The following is a 16868-nucleotide window of genomic DNA, read 5'->3' on the forward strand; positions in this document are numbered from 1 at the left end:
AAAGCAAGAAAGAGAAACAAAAGATAAAAAAATCAGAAAAAGAATAATAAAGGTACCATTATTTGCAGATGAGATCATTGTATAAATTGACATTAAAATGCATTAGGATTAAGAAGAGTTGAGCAAAGTGGCTGAACATGTATTTATTAGCAAGTATTCAGCAAGATGACGGAATACCAGCAAGTATACAAAATCCTACTGTACTCCACAAACCAGCAGTAACCATTAAGATAATGTGTATTTTCAAAAAGAATACAAAAGCATCAAAAAGCAATACCTAGAATAAATGTAATAAAAAATGCACAAGACCACTACCCAGAAATCTAAAACTCAATATTCAGAGAAACTGGACAAGGCACAATAAATGAAAGAATATTCTACATTGTTAGATTAGAAAACACCCAGTGTTGTTAACATGTCAACTCTTTCCAAAGTGATCTAAAGATTCAGTATACAGTTGACCCCTGAACAACACAGTGGAGACCTAACCCCCGCTACAGTTGAAGATTCCCATATAACTTTACAGCCAGCACTCCATATCCATGGCTCCACATCTGCAGATTCAACCAAACATGGATCCTATAATAGTGTAGTACATAGTCACTGGGGAAAAAAATCCATGTACAAGTGGATTTGTGCAGTGCAAACCTATGTTGTTCAAGGGTCAATTGTATCTCAATGAAAATCCTTACACTTAGGAGAAGGGAGAAATTTGAAAAGCTGATTGTAACAACTGTAATGAAAATACAAGGCAAAAGAAGCATGGGGCCAAAACTAGCCAAGACTCAAGGGGGAAAGACTTACTCTACTGGATTTCAAAACATTTTATAAAGTTACCATAATTAACGACAGTGTTACATGGCCACAAAGACTAGAGAGAGAACAGAGAATCTAGAAATAATCTATACAAACACTGATGATTCACGACAAAGTTGGCACAAAAAAACAATAATGAAAGGACAGTCTTCAATAAATGGCTCAGGATCAATTTAATATACATTTAGAAGAGCTATGAAAATTGAATCCTATGTTACACAAATAACAATTTCAGGAAGCTTACAGCTCTAAATGTTGCAAGTAAAATGGGGGTTTTAAGTAATAATATAGGAGAATGCATTCTTAAGCTTGAGGTAAGGAAAAATTCTTAAAAAGAAGACAAAAGCAGTACCATAACAGAAAAGATCAATAAGCATCATAGTATGTTAAATATTTTTCTGTTCATCAAGAGACAAATTAAGAGAGTGAAAAAGCAACAAGAGCACGGGAAAAGGTATTTGCAACATGTGCACCAGCAAACAGCTTATATCTAAAGCACATGAAGAACTTAAAAATCACACACACACACCACACATGCCATATGGCTGGGTCAACTGGCTATACCCACACAGACAAGAGAGATACTAAATTTTAAAACAAGAAGGAAATAACATATACATGCTTTGTTAAGCTTAAAGGGCCAAACAGTCTTAATTTCTTACTAAAAGGACTTCCTAATAAGTTTGTTGTCTCTCTCTCATCAATCAACTTTTAGTCTTTTTAGCCAAAATTTAAAAAATAGTAAGACTTACAATAAGGTAAAACAAAATTAACACTACTTTTTAAATTTTTTTCTACATAGGTAGGTGTCTTCTATGATAGAACTGAAAAGAGTCCAGCCAAAATACTGTGATAATGGCCTCTATGCTGGAATCTAGATTTCTCTAGCTGTTTCAGGATATTGTATTTTAGTAAGGCATTATTCAAAAAAAAAACCCCAAAAAACAAAAAAAACACTCAGAATTCAGTAGCATCTCCATACTTCTACCTGTATTTTGAGTGCTTAAGCAAAAAAATAAAAAAATAAAGTTTTTAAGTTGAATAATTTAATAGCCTTCTTATATAAAAAAAATTTCCATCTGGAATACAACTATTTTAGTCAGATAAATCTGGTGTTCTTAATTAAAATCCTGCTTGCAAAATTTCTACAAATGTGTGGTGAATCAAACAAGTCATTTCATTCATGAAAAATGTACACAGTGTGTGGGTTCCACATCAGTAATGAATTCAAACAATTGATAACTATGTATCTTTGTAATTAAGACCAAGACAATGTTGGGTTCATAGCCTCCGCATTAGTTAGCTGTACCTGGGTAAATTACTTTATTCTCTGCATTTCAGAATATGCATCCATACAATGCCAGTAAAAATTCCTACCTCTTGGGTTATTAGAAAGATTCAACAAGATAATGTAACTAAAGTCCCTAACATATTGCTTGGTAAATAGAAAGCACTCAGTATGTGACAATAAGAATGTCCCACCACCATGGGATATACTAATGGCAGGAACTTCAAACCTATAGGCAGTTATAAAAAATGGCCAGATGCTCTTAAGCAACAGGATATATACTAGTTAACAGTTATATCTATAGAGTTTACTGTTTTGTCATTAATAATTACCTGCAAGATTGTCAAGCATGAAGTTCAGTAGCTTTCGGGTTCCATCTGGGTCCTGGTATAAATTGAGAATATCCTGTGATAAAGGATTGCCTAAAGAAGATGACAAAAATAAAATCTGTAAGACTTACAGTGGGAAGACAAGACAAAAGTACTCTATAAAACAAAATACTAATTTTCTAAAGTTAATTTTACTGTATTTAATGTTACATAAATTTAAAGAAATCATATGAATTAAATACTCTTTTTGTTAAGGTAGTCATAAAGAAAAACGTCAAAGGAATTCTTTGCAGATTTCACTGTCTATACTGTATATCTATAATCTGGGTTTGTTGTGTACGTACATTGTACACTTACACACACATATATATATACACTAATCTTGGTCAAGTCTGGAGTAGTATCACGAGTTGGCATCTTGAAGTAATCCTATAGGTTCTATATTTATCTTTGAAGAAAATATTCTAACTAGAAGAAAAATAGCCTTGTATGAGAAAGAATGAGTAATACAAAAAAGGAGGATCTTCCTAGTTGGAATTTTTATATTACATATGGAGAAAAGGAAGATATTTCAAGTGAAAAGAAAACCTATCATAACCAAGATGAGTTACTTAAATCTGAGAAGAAAATTAGAATTTTTTATGATAGTGATCAGCAGTATCTGAATACTAAGAGTACAGATTTATCAAATATCAAAAAAAATAAGTGACAGTTAAATCTATGTATTCCCTCGACTACATATTCCCTTAAGAAATAAAAGCAGTGTTTGTTAAAACAATCATGTAAAAATAGTCTAGTAAACACGAGTTGAAAAAACAAAAACTGTGGAACTTCCAGAAATGAAGATTCTAACAGTTAAAACAGAGAAAATCTTCAATGCAACACACACCACCTAGAACAACTAAAGTTAAAAAACACTGACCAACAAAGTGGTTAAAAAGAATGGTACTCTCAGAAATTGCTGGTGGAGGTGTGTAAAACAGTACAACTTTGGTGAAAATCTGGTTGGCAGCTTCCAACTGACTTGAAAGTGGGAAAAGGAAACTTCCTGGGGTGACGGAGAAGTTCTTTGTCTTGAGCAAGCTAGTGATTCCACAGATGTATACTTTTGTCAAAATTAGTCAAGCTACATACTTAAATATTTATGCATTTTACTGTATGCGATTATAACTCAAAGTACTAGGGGGAAAACCATGATGATTGACTTAAGCAGTAGATTACACAGCTGAAAATAAGACAAGTAAACAGAAGAAATATATTTAATGAAATGATCCAAAATACATCACTGAGCATCAAAAAGATGTAAAACATCAGACAGTGATGTTCTTGTTCTAACTCGAGTTAGAAACAAGAAATCTTAATATACGTTAAATTGGAGCTCTAGAAAGAGAGAACAGTACTTTGGTTTCTGGACCAATATATAGAGACATTCCCATCCTCACAACTGAAATCACAGGGCAAACTGCTGTCCTGAACACAAGCAGGCGGATCAGAGAGACACAGCCTAGCGGGAGCAGAAGCCCAGAACTGGAACCAGTATGAGTCGGAGCACTTTTAAGTCGTATTTGACAAATTGCTGGAGGCTCAGAGAAGATTAGCTTGAGAGTTAAAAACTAGAGTGGACCCATTCTTAGAGATCCCCACACTTTCCTGAGTTTTACCCCCAAGAATCCTACCAGGTTCTCACTATAAAGACAGCAGAAAAATTCCCTTATGCTTCTGGCAGGTAGAAGAGAAAGTAATGCCTTCCCAAAACAAATTCTGCCCACGAGGGAAACTGTTTAACCAGAGTATAACTGAGTGGGATTTTACCAAACCCTAATCAACCTGGGATAAGAGAAGTATCCCACTCCAGCCCCCGCTAGGCTGATGTGTGTGGGCAGTGGGGTCACCCAGCTCAGGCTCGCTGAAAGATTGAGACCTAACCACAGGACTAGAGGACTCTTCCTCTCCTTCCATACGTCACCACCACATCAGCAGAGCTCGTGTATAACAGAGCATTAGAGCTACAAGAACTTCAAGCTTCAGATCTTATTTAAAGAGTTTCTAGGAAAACCCAAGGATAACAGAGAAGATAAAAACAAGGACACTAGAAGAAATTCTGGATTCTGACACACCTACCATAAATAGTAAACCCAGATTAACTCCTTGCCAGAAGGAGAGATTAGAGAGAGGGAAGAAATGAGAAGAGGCAATATTTGAAAAGAAAAAGGTTGCAAACTTTCAAAACCTAATTTTAAAAAATTAAATAAACTGATACAAGTAGCACAACATACACAAAGTTTATAAAAACTTTCAGTTTATACTGTACTGCAAATTAGAGAATGCCAATGGCAAACAGAAGACTTTAAAACCAGATAGGGAAAAAGGACAAATTACTTCAAAAGAAAAAACATGAGAATGCCAACAAAATTCATGAGCAACAACAGAAGCTACAATACAATGGAATGGTATCTCTAAAGAGTTGCAAGATAGTATGTGAGACTTTTTAACACTGCTCTATCAGTTACCAACATAAAAGTAGATAGAAAATTGATGAAGATGAAGAAGACTCAAACAACGCTGTCAGCTAACTTGTATCTATACAATACTCTATTCAAATACAGGAAAATATACATTCTTTCCCAGTACAGATGAATATTCACCAAGAAAAGCCATACATATTCTGGGCCAGAAAACAAACTATATTATAACATTTAAAAGAATTAAAATCATACAGAGCTTACTATTTAACCATAACAAAATAAACCTAATGATCAACAACAGATAGGTACCTGGAAAATAGCCAAATATTTTGAAATTAAATACCATACTTCTAAATAATCCATAGATTAAAGAAGGAGTCACAAGGTATTTTGTAATGTTTTAATTCAATTAAAATGAAAATGTATTATCAAAATTTGTAGGATACAGCTAAATCAGTGGTTAGAGGAAAATTTATAGCATTAAGTGCTTATATTAGAAAAGAAAAATCAAAAGCAGTGATCTAACTTCCATATTAAGAATCTTAAAAAAGAAGGGCAACTATGCCCACAAAGAAACCAAAAAGGAAGGAACTAATAAAGAGTTGAAATCTATAAAATTTAAAACAGAAAAATAATAGATTACTACTGAACTCAAAAGATGGTACTTTGAAAAAGGTAAAAAAAATTGACAAACCTCTCTTTAACCAGGACAAAAAACCACAAATTATAAATATCAAGAATGAAAGGGAGACCAGCCCTGGAGACATTAAAAGGACAGATAATACTAAGAAAAATTTATGTCCATAAACTCAACAACTGAGAAGAAATACATTCCTTGAAAGACAGAAATGACCAGAACTCACTCAAAAGGAAATGGATAGAAAAACTCAGCAAAAATAGTGAAGTAAAAGACATCCAAAACTCTGCCCCTCCATAAAAGCAGTAACAAAAATAAAAACAAAAGCCAGTAAAAATTGCAAACTCAGCTATTTCAGAACTCTAGAAATTAACTAAATAATCGCAGCAACTCAGGGAGTGTTTATTCAAGAAAAAAGGACAATGATTTGTGGAGTTTTGATTTCTCCTCGTCCCTCATTGCCAGGGCAGCTTGGCAGCCACAGGAGCAACCAAAACTGAGCTGGAGTGATCCCAAAGCCTTGTTCCCAAACACTGGTCATTATCTAACCTGTGTGGTGGTTCCTTCACTCTTGCCTAGTGCTAAGAGACTTTTTCCTCAAGGAGAGAGGTAGAGGTTTGGGGGATGTTTGAGGAAACTATTACTGCCAAATATTTTAAATTTGTGGGTGCCTGACATCATTGAAACAACTGAGGCAAACAAGAGACTAACCAAAAAGCTTAAAAGGGGAAGCCTGGGAATGAGATGTCAACAGAGGCTTTGAAAAGCCCCGACATATTCCTGGGACTCTAGAAGGTCTTACATACATAGATGCCTATGCACAGGTTTAGGAAAGACCTAGAAACAGCCTAAGCTCTCCCTACTGTCTGACCTTAAGGCTACGTACAAGTAGGAAGCAAAGGACAAGGCAGTCCAGCTGACTGGATGTGCATATGCAAAAGAACAAACTTTGCAGGATATACACAAAAATCAACTCAAAACAGACCACAGATCTATACGTAAAATTTAACCATAAAATTTCTAGAAGAAAATCTTCATGTACTTGGGTGAGGCAAATATTCCTTAGATGTGACACCAAAGACATAATCCATACACAAAAATAAGTGTTAAATGGGACTTCATCGAAATGGAAAATTGTTCTTCAAAAGGCCTTGTAAAGAAAATAAACATACAAGCCACAGGTTGGGAGAAAATATTTGCAAAACACTTACTTTAAAAAGGACTTGAATCCAGAATATATAATGAACTCTCAAATTTCACTACTTAGAAAAAAGCAATTCAATAATAAAACTAGGCAAAAGATGTGAATAAACACTTCACCTCACCAGGGAAGATACACAGATAGCAAATAAACACATGAAAAGTATAATTATTCATCAGAGAAATGACAATTTACACCACGAGATATTACTATATCCTATTAGAATGACAAAAATAAAAAAAATTGATAATACCAAGTGCTGATGAGGATGCACAGCAACTAAAACTCTCTCATATTTTTGGTTAAGAATACAAAATGATAAATGCACTATGGTGGCTTATCAGCCAGATAAACTTAATAAGAAACTGCCAGACTGCTTAACATACATTTACCACACCACCTGGCAGTTCCACTCCTAGGTATTTACTCAAGGAAAGTAAAAACTTAATTCACACAAAAATCTATTCAAGTATTTACAGTGTCTTTATTCCTAATCAGTAATAACTGGAAACAACCCAAATACCCTTCAACTTGTGAACAGATAAAAATCAATGGTCTATCCACACAATGGAATACTACTCACCAAGAGAAATGATCTGCTGACATATGCAACAATATGGATGAACCTCAAATAATTATGCTAAATGAAAGAATCCAGATTCAAATAGCTCTATACTATGTGTTTCCATGTATGACATTCTGGAAAAGTAGCTCCCAAGTGCTGAGACTGGGGGAAAGGTGTTGATGAATGAATTCTGGAGGATGATAGAATAGTTCTATTTTCCAATTGTGGTAGTGGTTATGCAACTGCATACATCTGACAATATTCACCAAATGTGAATGTCTATCAACAAAGAGGTCAATTTCACTACATACATATAGTTTAGTTAAAAAAAAGTTGCTAAAAATTTAATAAAAATATATTCAAGGTACAATTTCAAGAGTGACCAGTTGATAGAAAGCATACACATTGAGGAACAAGCAAGGGGAAAGAAAAATCTACTTTTAGAAAGGCAAAAAGAGAGAAAAGTCACAAAGAATGGAATCAAAAAGTAGGATGGTAACAACATAAAAATATCAATAATTGCAATAGAGATAAGGCAACTGGTCTGAACCCACACACTGAAAACAAAATAAAGTCAGACTGGATTAAAAATAAAGTCCAGTTATATACTATTTATAAGCTATACACCTAAGTATAAGTATACTGAAAGGTTGAAAGTAAACAAATGAGAAAGATATATTAGACAAACATTAACCAAAAGAAAACTTGCATAGCTGTTAGACAACATAGACCATAAGACAAAAACTTATTAACAAGAGGCTCACAAGCTAAACTTCAAGTTCAATTTACCCAGAAGGTACAGCAATATATGGGCATAGCTGATATACCTAATAAAATAATCTCAACGTATATAAAGCAAAAGCTGACTGAACTACATGGGGAAATGAACAAAACCACCTTTTTAATGGAAATTTTAGCATAAATACCTTAATTATTAAAAGAACAGTCGAAAATTCCTAAAGATACAGAAAATCTGAAGAACACAAATGATGAATTTGATATAAGGGAGAAATATATAAATATGTACTCAACAATCAGAGAAACAATATTCCTTTCAGATGCAATAAAAAAACTTACAAAAATTGATCACATGCTAGGCCAAAAAGCAAGAATCAACAAGCGTAAAAGAACTGGATCATATAGACTACCTTAACTGGCTGTATTGCAATTAAGTTTAAAGCTAACAATAAAAAAAAGCTAAATTTAAAATCACACATGCATGGAAATTTTAAAAAACTGATGAGTCAAAGATATGATAACCTATATTAAATACTTAAGCCAAAACAATAATGAAAATATTTCATATTAAAATTGTGGGATACCAAAAAAATTGCCAAATAGACAAATTTATATTCTTAAATGCTTATATTTGAAAATAAGGAAATCCAAATATAAATAAGCCATATATTCAACTTAAAAAAAGAAAAAATATATAACAAATCAAGACAAAACAGAATAAACAGAAACAAACCAGTTTTTAAAAAATAAAAGCCATCACTGATTCACTGAAAACAACATAACTGACAAATCTCTGGGGAGACTAAATCAGAAAAAAAAAAAAGATAGAAGGCACAAATAATCTCACAAATGAAGAAAGGGGTAAGAGAGCTATAAACTAAACAGAGTCTAAAAATATATCAGGAGAATATTATGAACAACTTTATGCACACAAATTTGCAAAGTTTAAAAGGCTGAAAAATTCCAATACTACAGATATGGTCCTACAAAACTGACTCATTAACAATTAGAAAGACTCAATAGTTCCTACAACTCAAATATATTGAGGTAGTAGTTACATATTTTCCACAAAGAAAATAGCAGTCAATGACGGTTTTATAGTCTTATTCTATCAAAATTTCAAGAAAGATTATTTCCATCTTACACAAACCCTTTGAGAGAACTGAGTAAGAACTGTAAAAACACAGGCCCATCTTATTCATGAACATCTATGAAAAATTCCTTTAAAAAGTTGTTGGGAAAGACAGTCTGTCAGGGTCCCTACACTTCGCTTGTTTTCCTCATTCTTTGTGAGTGTAACAAATTCTGTCTTTTGGTACTGGGCAATTTCTGCAGTTAGATATACAGACAACTAAATAGGTCAAGGCAACCAGAGCGATACTACCATGAAACTCTTTGTCCCCCTGGGGAATCAAGACTGGCTTTTTGAAGCTTGCTACTATATTTGTTGCTTGCTTGAAAAGTGCTGGACCCTTGGACTTGGATTACTCAATCATAATGCAAACTCACTTGTGTACACAGAATGTTTCTGGGCCCCCCTTGCTGCTTGAGTGGTAATGTTCTATGTCTGACCCTGGAGTCTCATGTCTTCTACTACTACACAACAAACAATAATTGCCTAACTTATTTGCTTGTAAGCATAAAATCTAAGAGGCTTCACAATTCTTGACAAATATCAAAATAAATCCAGCAGTGTATAAAAGCACCTAGTTGGGTTTATCTCAGGAATGCCAAGTGTGGTTCAAATTGGGAAAAAAATGCTTACATATAATTTATCACTTCAGCCTATGAAATGAGAAAACAATGAAATCACCTCAAAAGATGAAGAAAAGCATTTAATAATTTTCAGCAGTTGAATGAGAATTAGCAAAGTAGAAATTGAAGGAAATTTCTAGGAAACCCCCCCCAAAATTACCAAAAATATAGAGCAAATATTCCTAATGGAAAAATATTAGAAGCATTTCCTTTAAAATTGGGAATAGAAGCATGTCCAGTATTAATGCTTCAATTCAATACTGTACTAAACATCTTAGTCAATACATTAAAATAAGGAAAAGAAATTAAATACATTAGAATTTCAAAGGAGAAACAAAGTCTCTATCAGTAGATGAAATGATTATCTGCACATAAAACCTAAAGAATCTGTAGACAAATTTTTAGGAAAAATGAGAATTTAGCCAAAAAGGCTTAGTATAAGATCTTCATTTTTTTCTTAATGGTAATTTGTATACCCCAGCAGCAAATAGGCAGGAAAAAACAACTTTAAAAATAAAAGAGACATGACTTATAAATGAAACAAAAAACTTATAAGGTATCTAGAAACAAATCTAACAAAATATGTGCCCAACCGGTGTGCAGAAAGTTATAAAAGTTATTAAGTTTTATTCAAAGACATTAAATAAGATCTAAATAACAGAATGCCCAAATTCATGAGTAGGAAGATTCAATGTAACCAAGATGTTGACTCTTCTTAAATTGATCCAAACATTCAAAGCAACTCCTAACAGCATTTTTTGTGAAACTTAAGAAGCTATGTCTTATGCATGAGGAAGATTCAAGGCACCCAAGGTGCCAAGACACTGCAAAAGAAAAATGTAAGAGGGCTTCCTAAACAAGATATCAAATCTTAATATAAAGCCATCATTATGACAATGTAGTAATTAATGCAAGGTTAGATAAACTGACTACCAGGCATAGAGAATGGAGGTCCCAAAACAGGCCTATATGTAGCTACTATATGAGAGAGGTGACTTTTCTTATCAGTGGGAAAAGGAAAACTATTCATTAAATGATGCTGAGACTATTGGTTATTCACAGGGAAAAAACAAGATTAGATTCCTCTCAAAATTAGACTCCTTGTACCATACTAAAAAAACAATTCCAAATGAATGCAAGAATTAATTAGAATTAGAGAAAAACTTTACAACTTTTAGGAGATAATATAGGAAAACATATTTCTGAGCTGGGGTAGAGTAGGATTTTTAATAAGACATAAGATGATACACTAACCATAAAAGAAAAGACTTTTAAATTCAACTACAATAAAAGTATCAAATCTATTTATTAAAAGATACCAAAAACAAAAGGAAAAGCCATAGAATGGAAGACATTTACAATACAAAAGAGACAAAAGTTAAAAACTACCAATCAATAAGAAACAAATACTCTGAGTGAAAATGAGGAAAAGACATCAACAGCAATTTTAGAAAAGAAACGTGGCAAATACATGAAAAGATGCTCAAACTTACTAGCGATTAGGAAAATGCAAATTAAGAGTACAATAAGGAATTGCTTCCTACTCAGTAACTGGCAAAACTTTAAAAATCTGACAATATTAAGTAACTGTTCGGAAGAATACAGAAAAACAGAAACCATGTTACTTTTGGGGGTGTATTTTAGTACAGCTACTTTGTACAACTTTATGGTATTACCTAACAAAGCTAAGAATGTATAAGCCTCTACAACCCACCAATTCCACTCCTAGGAACTCTATCGGGAGACATGTACAAGAATGTTCATGGCTACGTTACTTATAGTAGCCAGAAAAGGGAGGAAACAATCTAAATATCTACAGTACAATGAATAAATTACAGCATATTCATATAACAGAATACAACACAGTAGTGAAAAAAGAACTAAAATTACATATATATATGAACATGGCTGAATTTTAAAAACAAAGTCAAATAAAACCAAGTCACCAAAAATTATATTTAGTAGGATCCATTTATATAAAGGTTAAAATGCCCTTAATAGATACATATGTAACCTTAGTATGTGCTCATCAATGCCTGTTGGATGACTGAAAGAAAACGAAAGCGATAACTAACAAAATTCAGGACAGCAATAACCTCTGGGAAAAGGGATAAAGATGTAATCAATAAAAAGCACAAAGGAAACTTAACAAGATACAAGGGATCCACACCAACAAGGGCAGCATTGGGACTATTTCCCAATAACCTCACCAACAGTTATTTTTGAAATTCTTCCAATTGGATAGGTAAAAATTTGAGTAGTTTCAATTCACATTGTTATTATTATGTATAAGGCTGATGAAGTTTCTATATTTTAAAGCACTGTAAATCCTCCTATACAAACTATTAATATGCTCCCTACTAGACTGTTCTTTTACTTACTAATTTCCAGAAGCTCATTATATAATACAATAAGAACTTTGCCTCCAGTATGAATGACAATTAGATTCTTTTAATGATTTTTTAAAAGGTAATGAGAATGTGAGAAAATGGATATATAGTTACTCATTTTATTATTTCCTTTAAAATGTTGTTATTCTTTTTTATACTATATTTCATGAATGAAAAAATTTACATAGTAAAAGAATCTTCATCTCCCACAGGCCATTTTATTTTAAGGGAGATAAGTAATTCCTGGATGAAAACTAAAAATTTTGACAATTATTGAAGTCCTAAATTTTTTATTATTTGAGACATCAATGTTTAGTGCCTGAGGACAACTCTTTGGCCCATTATGTCAGAGAAAGTATTGCCATACACCTTAGGACATAAATTCTAAATTATTTTAAAATAACTGTAAGAACTGCTTTCACTTACACCTTCTCTTTTATAAAATTAATAGTTTGAATTTTTCTCTTAAGTGACTTAAAAGAACATTTCCAACTTACTGAACTGACCATGTCTGTAGTTTTTAAATTGACCTTCTTATCCTAACTTCTCAAATACCCTACCCTCTCCCTACCCTCTCCCTACCCTCCACACATACTCCAATTTCAAAACAGAACTTCTAAAAATTAGCTTGTTGTACCAGGATGAGCAAAATCATTATCAAATTTTCAGTATCAGTATTTTCAGTGCTTTAGAGGAAGACAGGAAATAGAAGAAAGGCACTCCTTTTTCTAATTTCAAGACAAAATGGGGTCTCAGAGGCAGCCCATTCTCATTGTTTCTTTTAAACATACCACAGTGCTATTTTAAATGCTCTCTTCTACTCCCTGCCCCCTGTTTTTGGACAGAAAGTACCACAATGTGGTTATTAAAATTGATTGTGAAATTATTTCAAGTTTTAACCTTACTAAGACTATAAATCTACCATTCATTAAGGACATTTTATTCCTTCAATTCCTTCAAAAAACCAATCCTGTTTTTACCATCTTAAACTTTTGAAAGAAGGCAAGAACAGCTCTGGCTTTCTTTCATTTCTAAAAGGTCTTTGCTCCTCTGTACTCATCACCTGAACAGAAAGTAGCCTTGCCAAGAAAACAGATTCTCATAAAAGAGGAAAGGGCTGCATATAGGTATTTACCATAGAGCAAACTGAAGTTTAATGAAAAGGAATTTATGCATAGGCAGGGACAAAACCAAGAACAGCTGGTAAAGCAGAGCTGGTGCCTGATGTGAAAGTCTAAGCAGAGATTTTAAAAAACGTGACTCAGTACGTAAGAGCACACTAGAATCAAAGGCCAGCCACAGACAGTAGTTTGGAAGACTAACATTTTTAACTGGTAAAACAGAATGAAAGACTAAGGGATAACAGATATTCAGAATGATTCATTCTGTTGCTACTTAGTATTAATTTTATAAGAACATGTCTCTATATGAGATAACATGGATAGAGTTATGAAACAGTAAGATGTATAATATTTGCTTTTTCAGAACTGTGACGTGGTATAAAGGGTAAGTCCAATTGGGTTCAACAGCAAATTATTTGCTCTCCAAAATATTAGGAGGAGGAAAACAGCTCTTCTAATTGATGTGAAAAGTAAAAAACAATAGTTATCCTTGGAGACAAAAATATATATAATTTATTATAATCAGTATGAAAGTGTGAATTCCATACTTCATGAATCTAAGATTATAAAAAATAACAAATATTCTATAATTTTTAATAGAAAGGAACAGACCTGCCCCCATTCCAACTCTAGTTGGATGGCTTTGTCAACTATATTTATAAGAATAAGACTTAGCATATAGAGAATAAGGTGAAATGCCCTACAGTTAAATTTCAAATGCCTTGGGTTAATCTTCAATATTCTAGATATAAGTATCCCCCTGCCTGTCCACTTCATACATGATAAAAAGTATCAATAAAATCCTACAGAAAAACTAAAAACACAAGACTTAGAACATTCATATAATTATCCAATTTATGAAGGGTTAACTGTATCAGGAAGCCTAACACCACTTCTGTCATTTCAACCAATAATGTCAGCAATCTTCCCATCCTTACTCAAGCTTCTTTCTTAATGCCCCACTATACAACTTAAGCAAAAGCAAACACAAATAGAACATGTTCACTGGAGATCAAGTCTTTGAAGAAGGAAAATAAAATACATGAAACTATATACTTCATAAGGCTTTAATTAATGTTCAGTCCTCATGAGCACAGAATAAAATGTTTAACCAATACTGTAAATTTATCTAGTCCTCTGCCTTCAAAATAAACCTTTTTTGCTATGCTACGCTATAAGAAAAAAGCACATAAATTTCATCATTTATGTGATTTGAGTATGACTTTCATTCCCAACTGAGATGGTATCATTACAGGAACTTTCTTTTTTTTTTTTTAATGGAGGTACTGAGGATTGAACCCAGGACCTCGTGCAGGCTAAGCTCAGACTATCGCTGAGCTATACTCACTTCCCAAGAACAGGCATTTTAGATTAATACATTTTATTTATAATAATCATACTTATTGGTACTTGTTTACTATGATAATGTTTTCCCTCTCATAATCATATAATATGTTGATGCTATCCTATCTATTCTATCAAAACCTGACATGGGACATTCTGGCTAAGGTAAAGATTCATTCTGCTACATCTTTGTTTTTTAAATTTTTTTTAAATGGAAAAAACTACAATGTTCAGTGTTAATTTAAATTATTTCCTCTTAGAAATTTCAGAGTTTTATAGAAAGTTAAAAGTCAAATATAAAAACAAAACACCCACAAAATTTTCCCCATGCAAGTTTGTTAAAACGATGACAGCTTGTTGAAATCCTGAAGCACAATTTGATACAGAAGAACCACTTTTCTTTCCAGAGGAATGTATAGCTACATTCTCTAAATTACACTAAAACTTGACTAATTATAACCAAAATGGTCTTTAAAAGGCTAAGAAAAATCTCAATACTGAGTGTTAGCACTATCATTTTTAAGAAATCACTCACCTTTCAAACCTAGAGTTTGTAGCTGGAAGAGCCGACCAAGTTCATAAGGCAAAACCCGTAACAGATTGTTATTTAAAAGCAATTCCCTGTTTAAAAAAAATTGTTTTAGTTTCATAAATTAAACTTTATTAATACATTCTAACATACTATGAGTGATGTCTACACTCAAGGCATATTTCTATACATTCATCTAAAACTGCTGTGCAATATTGAAGTCCTACAAAATGTGTAACTGCAATAATTATTAACACTGTTTCTATGATTTACTCATTCTCTGGCACAGATTAAAGTTAAAGGTATAAGAACTATATCATTCTCAGGTTAAACCCACTCCCTTTTCTCTCTCACCCAAAGTATCTGTCAGATGCAAATCAGAATGACAGATATTCCACATATCCAAAGACAGATGTCCTTGAACCTGGTTTAATTCATAGAAAAAAGTATTTTTTTTTTAACAAACTTCAGAATTTACCTGTAATTAATAGCCAATTACCTGTATCAATTTTTGTAACATTACAGTTATAATCACATCAAGATCCTATAACAATCACTGACATAGGATATAAACATTAAAAATAAAGCATAGGATAAATACAGATAATAGGATGGCAAGGTAAGATCTGAGTTTATCACTGTGAAATTTTGGGTAGATTTTAAAAAAACAAACAGCCCTCGTTATTTACTGATGCCTAAAAAGTGTAAAGTAAATGACTAAACAGTATAAAAAGCAACAGAAACATACAGTAAGTGGATGGTGAAGAATAAGATTTTAAAACAATATTTAATGTTTAATTTTAAACATGTGATTGCAATTTTTAAATTACTACTCAGTAAATAAAGTAGAAAAGCAATCCTTGATTTTACTGGGAACATTTATTCAAGGTCTCAAGATTCCTATAAAATTTTCTCCTATGAAGAAATTCTTAAAGAATCCTGATAGGCTAGAAATAAATCTACTTATTGTCAGATTTTAAGGTTCCTTAAGGAGTTGTAATAGACAAGTATACCTTGTCTTATAAAATAGATATGTTCCTAGAAGTTTTACTTACAGGCAAATTGTATTTTCTCAATTATTTCTGATTAATCTGAACTAGTTTAGTCATAATTAATTCTGATTAGACTTGTCACTTGAGTCTAACATGAGACTTAGTGTTTTATTTTAGCCATACCCTAAGTTTGTCAAAAGATATTAGAATATAAGTGCATTTCTAGCCAGAAACCTCCAAATTTAAAGGAAGGAAGGAAAAGAAATGTTCAATGGAGGCCAACTTAAGCACTGTGCTTAGACAATTTGTATCATTTGATCTTCACATACACATGGAAGTCCTACTGTAAGGTGAGTAACCTCCCACAAGTTTCTTATTTGGTAAACTTAGAATTTTATATAGTGAATTACATTTATATTTCCTCACCTGAGAGACACCATGTTTCCTAGTTCTGCTGGTAAACTTCTGAGTTTATTGGATGACAGATCCAGGTAAACCAGATTATGAAGCTTGGCAATATCAGGTGGAATGCGACTAAGGTAATTGTCATTTAGGTGCAGCGCTGTCAAGTGTGTCAATGACCAAAGTGATGTACTTAAGCTCCGCACTCTACCTAAAAGGCAAAATATTGATGCATTAAACTCTAGGCCTAAGACAAAGACTGAACCACAAAAACTAACAAGTGGGAGAAGAGCCTG

At 32.8% G+C, this 16868-nt stretch overlaps 1 protein-coding gene across 4 annotated transcripts in view; it reads right to left on the bottom strand.

Annotated features, from left to right (window-relative positions):
* The window catches only part of CNOT6L (CCR4-NOT transcription complex subunit 6 like), a 92309-nt gene that overhangs the window by 36398 nt on the left and 39043 nt on the right, over positions 1–16868 (bottom strand). For all 4 annotated transcript variants that reach the window (XM_074345836.1, XM_045506216.2, XM_074345828.1 and 1 more), the window contains exons 3-5: positions 16597–16783; positions 15185–15270; positions 2437–2526 (exon numbers count right to left, since the gene is read on the bottom strand). In XM_074345836.1, coding sequence (XP_074201937.1) covers positions 2437–2526; positions 15185–15270; positions 16597–16783 — 363 coding nt within the window. The remainder of the gene's footprint in view (positions 1–2436; positions 2527–15184; positions 15271–16596; positions 16784–16868) is intronic.

Source organism: Camelus bactrianus, chromosome 2 (assembly GCF_048773025.1).
Source record: "Camelus bactrianus isolate YW-2024 breed Bactrian camel chromosome 2, ASM4877302v1, whole genome shotgun sequence".
NCBI lineage: Eukaryota > Metazoa > Chordata > Mammalia > Artiodactyla > Camelidae > Camelus > Camelus bactrianus.